The sequence below is a fragment of the Arachis ipaensis genome, chromosome B02 (genome assembly GCF_000816755.2).
Source record: "Arachis ipaensis cultivar K30076 chromosome B02, Araip1.1, whole genome shotgun sequence".
NCBI classification, from domain to species: Eukaryota; Viridiplantae; Streptophyta; class Magnoliopsida; order Fabales; family Fabaceae; genus Arachis; species Arachis ipaensis.
The window spans coordinates 103,389,665-103,396,268 of NC_029786.2; the positions used below are offsets into that span (position 1 = coordinate 103,389,665).

At 31.3% G+C, this 6,604-nt stretch overlaps 1 protein-coding gene across 1 annotated transcript; it reads left to right on the forward strand.

Moving 5' to 3' along the window:
* Positions 2,765–6,100, forward strand: LOC107626107 (rho GTPase-activating protein 2-like). Its single transcript, XM_016328890.2, has 4 exons — positions 2,765–3,288; positions 4,224–4,344; positions 4,454–4,804; positions 5,078–6,100. Exons 1-4 carry the CDS (start codon positions 2,954–2,956, stop codon positions 5,684–5,686), a joined length of 1,416 nt encoding a protein of 471 aa, XP_016184376.1. The 5' UTR covers positions 2,765–2,953; the 3' UTR covers positions 5,687–6,100.

A 6,604-nucleotide genomic window follows, 5' to 3' on the forward strand; every position in this document is an offset into this window, starting at 1 on the left:
CCCTCTCACAAACAAAATTTATATAAATATAACAATCCTAATTCCTAACTTAAAAATTTGTCCAAAAATGCACAATGCAAATCACTGAAATCAAAGATCAATGAATGACTTGCGACGTGTCCGTTGCCTCGTTCTCGTTCTCTTTCTTCCCTCACCATGTATAAGCTGTCAAACCCTACTCGCAACAACACACACTTCACCAAAATTCATCTCTCTCTTTCCCCTTTTTTTTTTCTCCTTTCAGTTTTCATGCGAAAATCTATCTTAATTTCCTAGACAGCCAAACCGCTTCTTTCCGAAGAACTCGTCCTTTCCAAGATGATGAAGAAATTCAGTCTCTTCGTAGCTTCTGTCGTGGCCGCGTTGGCCACCACAGTTTCTGTTTCGTCTTCTACGCATGTCTCTATTCAGGCTTGTGGGTTTCAGAGTGACCATGGAGGCTCTTCTTCTTCTCCGAAGAATTCAGCTTCGACAGAAAAATTCGCTCCAAGATTCGACGGGTTGAAGTTCATTGAGACCCTTGTCACTGCTCACAGATGAAACCTTTGTTTTCTAGGAAATAAGGATTTTAAAGCTTCTTGCTCAATTATCTGTAGTACTGTTTTTTCTTTTTGTTTACACCTTTTTAGTACCGTTAATATCTTTTTTTATCTTGCGCTATCTGAAAAAATTTAGAGAGAGAAATTGTAATGTTGTGGAATTATTTTGTTTTATGTTCTTGTTATTTGTACTCTTCTTTTTTTTTACCTGAACTTGTGATGTGCTTCTTGTGATTCTTCTGCATAAATTTCTCAAAAAATAATAAAAAAAAAGTTTCAACTAAAAAAATTTATTAAATTATTATATTTTATATATTACGTACTCTTTATGTACTCTTATTATAAAAAAAATTATAACAAATAAATTTATATCTACTGTTGATTAAAAAAAATAATTTGAGTAATTTTATTAAAAATTTTATTTATAGTTCAATCTACAAAATAAAAAAATTCCTATAATTTCATAATTTGATTACTTAATATCATATATTGAAAAATTCTATGATTCTGAAGATGAAAAATTTCAGCACTTAAAAGAAGCTAACGTAGTTATAGTGCTAGATAAATACGTGTTTTTTCATAGAACACAGACTTTTGAAAGTAAAGCCTGCAATTCTGTTCATTTGTGTTTTTTTATATTACACGAGTAATGATAAACTTAATAATAGTGATTTTTTTTATTAGAAATAATTAAATTATTATATTAAATTAATTTCATAATCTAATAAACACAATAAATATCTTAATTTAAAATATCAATTATGAAACAGAACTTATAATGACTTAAGTAAATTGTTATATATTTTTTTATTGATTATTATGAGCTTTAAATTACATATTTTTAAATTTTTAACGGACATTTTTTGTAAAAAATATTTGATTTTAAATTAAAATGTTAATTATTTTTTCAACCACCTAAAATTTTTAAAATAGAAAAAATAAAATAAATAATCAACAATTATATTGTACAATAAATTTGTTTGTGAATTTTTGCATTACCATTTATTATACTTCCTTAAAACGTAAAAATAATTTAATTAAAGTTAACTCATTTTTACAATTATAAACAAAAAAACGCAAACATAAAAGAGACCATGTTAACGTGTTATTCAACTTAAGCAACAAATAATAAAAAAAAGAGTTTAGTAATTTGACTACTATTATTATTATTATTAGGCCGTATTTTTCGATAAAAAATATCAATTTTTATTTTACTATTTATTTTTTTATTTTATAAATTTTATTTTATTTTTTGAATATTCTTAAAAAATATTCACCTTTTAACCATTTTTTCAAATTAATTATAGTTTATAAATTCTTAATTTTAACGAGGAGATAAATTAGGTCATAAATGACATATATAATCCATAGTATTCGCTGTAAAAGTAAAATGAACACACACTACTTTTAATTATTTGGTACATAATTTTTATAAGTATTGAAAATTTTTTCCATCGACATCATAGAATTTTAAAAAAATATCAGTCAAAAGTTTAAAATATATAATCTAAAATGCATAACAATCAATAAAAAAAATACATAACAATTTACTAAGTCATTATAAGACATGTTTCATGATTAGTATTTTAAAATTAAGGTATTTATTTTGTTTATTATATTATGAAAATAATTTAATATAATAATTTAATTATTTCTAATAAAAGAAAAAAAAATCACGTTATTAAGTTTATCATTATTAGTCATATGATATAAAAAAACACAAACCGACACCAATACAGATTTTATTGTCAAAGTCTGTATTTATCTAACACTATAATCACGTTAGCTTTTTTAAGTGCTGAAAATTTTTATGTTCAGTGTCATAAAATTAATCAGGAATGATAAGTAGACTAATATTTTATTCTTTTTTACTTAAAAAATTTGTAGAAAATAAGTTGGAGACATAAAATTATCAAGATCTTTTTATTTTAAATTTACTTTAACAAATCTTAATGTCATTGACGATGAAAATAACAAAAAAAATTAATGTGACCAACCTAAATTTTTTAAGAACGAATTTAATTTAAAAAAATATTTAAATGATCAATTTAAAAAATAATTTATTTATGTAAATACAAAATGAAAAATACCTCTAATGTAAGTACTAGAGTACAAGTAGTAAGCCTGATGGAAGGGGTTAAGGGAGTGGCAAATGTGGTAATTAAGCTCAACATCGGAGACCGAAAATGGAAAGCTCGGCATCAAGATAAAGTGACATTTCATGAGAGAGAGAGAGAGAAGAAATTTGAAAATGGGAGTGGCCGTTTGAATTGAATTGAAAGCCTTCAAAACAAAAAAACAAAAGCTTCATTCATTACTATCAACAAATAAGAAATCAATGCAACCCAACAAATCCACATTCATTAACTAACCACTACTCACAACTCAGAAGAGAGAGAGAGAGAGAGAGAGAAATGCCGGGGTTAGTGATGGTAACGAGAGGCGGCGGATGCGGTGGAGGAGGGAAGAGAGCGAGACCTGATGCTACGGCGGCGGAAGAAGAAGAGCAGAGACAGCTGTCACTAGTGGCGTTATTGATAGCGGCGCTGAGAAAATCTATGGTGGCTTGCAGAGTAGACAGACCATCAGAAGAAGTGATCTCCACTGTCCATCATAATCACCAGATGGAGATCGGATGGCCGACAGACGTCCAGCACATCACACATGTAACGTTTGATCGATTCAATGGCTTCCTCGGTCTCCCTCTTGAGTTCCAAGTTGAGATCCCCGGTCGCGTTCCCAGTGCTAGGTAAACATTTTATTTTACTTTTTTTTTTAAATAATTAACAGTTCTTCTGATTTTTACTTTATTTAATTTTAAGGGCTTTGCTTTGTTTGATTGAAATTTCAAATGCTAGGTACTTCAATTTCTTTTGTTTGAAACAAAACTGGAAACTTTGTGTGTATTTATTATAGCTTAAAATTTTTATAAAATTAGAAAAAGGAAAATTAGTCATTGTTTTGTTGTATCTCTAGATGAATTTTATGTTTCAAATGTACCTTTGTTATTTTTGTTGCACCTCAACTTGGGGTTTAAGGTTTTATGCTAAAGGAAAATTGTGCTTTTTGCTTTTGAATATTGATGGGTATGTCGTTTGGAAGAGAAAGAATTTAAAGGATAAGGCTCTTTTGAAAGCCATGGTTCTAGCTGAATTTGAAAAAAGCATTGGAGCTGCTCATTTTAATTTCAAGGTTCTTCTAGTGGCTGGAAGAAAATTATTTTTCTTTATTTTATATAAAAATAGAGGATGCAGAATTAAGTTATATACAGGTGATGAAGCCTAATTACCATTTATTAATAAAAAAATTATATATTTTCTTAGTGTAAAGTAAAAAGTAAGCTAGAAAAAAAAATCCGAATGTCGATTGCATGGTTTTCCTAGGGTTATGTATAAATTCAGAAAATGAAAACACCATTGTTCATTTGAAATGAGGTCCTCCTGAGACTGGAAAGTATAATGCATTCTACAAATTCATTGAATTATGTAATATACTGTTCAATCTTATTTATAGTTTCTTGAATTTGCCATTACTTTTTCAAAATTCATTAATTCAATCCTATTTTGAAAGTAAAAAAATAAATAAAGAGGTGTTTTTCTCTAGACATTGTCTATTGTGTTTTCGTGTTTACCAATGTTCACTGCAACATTCTAAGCTGTGATTTGCTGCAACCTATGCTTGCAGTGTGAGTGTGTTTGGGGTCTCAGCAGAATCTATGCAGTGTTCTTATGATTCCAAAGGAAACAGTGTCCCCACTATTCTATTGCTAATGCAGGACCGTTTATACTCACAAGGAGGCTTAAAGGTATTGAAATTTGAAATCAATGCAATATATTTTGCAATTTGGACCAGATTTTTTAAAACATTCAGTTTAAGGTTAACTTTTTTTACTTGTATTCTCAATGAATTTTCAGGCTGAAGGTATATTTCGGATAAATCCGGAAAATAGTCAAGAGGAGCATGTGAGGGATCAGTTAAACAGAGGCATTGTGCCGGACAACATCGATGTCCATTGCTTGGCCGGGCTAATTAAAGCCTGGTTCCGGGAGCTTCCTTCGGGGATACTAGATGGACTCTCACCAGAGCAAGTTCTTCAGTGCAACACGGAAGAAGAGTCCGTTGAGCTCGTGAAGCAGCTAAAGCCAACGGAGTCTGCATTGCTCAGCTGGGCTATTGATCTCATGGCTGATGTTGTGGAAGAGGAGGAGTGTAACAAAATGAATGCTAGAAATATTGCAATGGTTTTTGCCCCAAACATGACTCAGGTATGCTACTTCATGTTTTGGATGATGATAATATATTAACATGCTATGTAGTTTTGTTGAATTAGAAGCAAAATAATCTGCCGTCATTACGTAGTTTTCAATATCAAACAATTTGCATACTAGTGAGGTTACACAAGTTCTTTGATGTTGTTAACATTGCTCAAATCTTTACAAGTTTGATTATCTTACAAGGTGTTGAATATCATTATTGAATAACTTTGGACAGCATTAGTCTAATTGTGTTCATATTTTATATTTTGTTTCTTGGAACAGATGTCTGATCCTCTAACTGCCCTGATGCATGCGGTTCAAGTGATGAACTTGCTCAAGACACTGATAATGAAGAATCTAAGAGAACGTGAAGAAACCACAACCGGATATTCTCCCATGTCATTTCGCTCATCGAATCACCAGTCCGAGGAAGAATATGACAGTCAGCGAGAAACAGACACCAGTGGTGAATTGAGAGGGACTAAGTCGGATTATAACGATCATCACCCTCACTATAGCCATAGCAGTGAAGGGGAGGAAGAAAGGGAGGCTGAATCTTTAAGCGAGATTGAAGAATGCTTCTTGAAGCAGTTGGATGATGATAACACAAAAGGGTTCTCACAACAAGAACCTTCAGGCTATTTGCAAGAGTACATTAACCCTATAAGTTGTTGCTCAGGTTTTAGCATCAAATCCATTGCATCAATTGCCGACGGAACCATAAATTCCAGCTTGAGTTCCATTGATGGAGAAAGGTTGAGGACAAGGGTGGCTGCCGTGAGCTCAAACATTGAAAAAAGCAGCCCGTCAATAGAATGTACAGGAACCAATGACGTGAAGATGATTGATAAGTTTTCCGATTCTGCTCCGCCGCTGCTTGCATCTAGTTGAAAAACTGGATTTCATTTCAGTAGGTTTTTTCAAGAGACATGTCATGTATATTCACATTTGCCTCCCACATTCAATGGCCACACACCTTCCTCCCATGTAATAGAAAAGAGAGGTGTGTTAGCTTAGTGTATGAGACAGAATGAGTATACGAAACATTCTCTTTTCTAAGTTCCTTGTTTCATATTTTGTCTCAACAAGCAGGTTTTGTTTGTGTAAATTTTAATACATGAAGTAGGAACTGTATGGCTTGTTGTGGATTGTTGGAAGGTTACTGTGTTCAGCTTAGGCTGAATTTGACCTTGTTCTGTATGTTCAAAAAGTACTAGACAACTCTAACCATGACAAATTTCACTTCTGTGAAAAGTTGTAAGATTGATGAATTCCATGGAAATAGGCATAATGATGTAGGTCTAAGATGATGCTTGCTAATTTCTATGTTTCCTGTGTATGATCAATATTTGATGGATTTCATATTTCATTCACAATGGGAATATGGTAAATCTTCGACGGGATATAAGAGGAATTTGCACCAGATTTTTTTCGAATTTGGTGGAATATGATCTTGGTTGAATATCCCGTGACACAATTATACCCCCAAGTCCCAAGAGGTGTATTGGATCTAGTTGAGAGTGCTAAACGCCTAAACCAAAAACATAACCAAAATAATTCTTATAACCAGGTTAGATTTATGGTTAGAGATGGTTTAGTTGTGATGGGTTAGGTTTTCAAGTTAAAATTATTTATGTTTAAAAATACTATTGGTACACTAAAATTAGCTTTTAATGTATTTGTGTAATATGTGGTTTAATTTATTTTCAATGTGTATTTGTATTTCAACATGTATATTGGTCGCTGATTTTGGTAGCATATTTTATTGTACACGTAGAAATTCATATGTGGTTTAATTTATTTTCAACG

What these genes read in the sequence shown, in the direction of transcription:
- LOC107626107 (XM_016328890.2), top strand. Translation starts at nt 2,954, where the DNA reads ATGCCGGGGTTAGTGATGGTAACGAGAGGCGGCGGATGCGGTGGAGGA. An exon ending in ACTCACAAGGAGGCTTAAAG is followed by an intron (nt 4,345 to 4,453) that starts GTATTGAAATTT and finishes ATGAATTTTCAG; the next exon opens with GCTGAAGGTATATTTCGGAT. An exon ending in TTGCCCCAAACATGACTCAG is followed by an intron (nt 4,805 to 5,077) that starts GTATGCTACTTC and finishes TTCTTGGAACAG; the next exon opens with ATGTCTGATCCTCTAACTGC.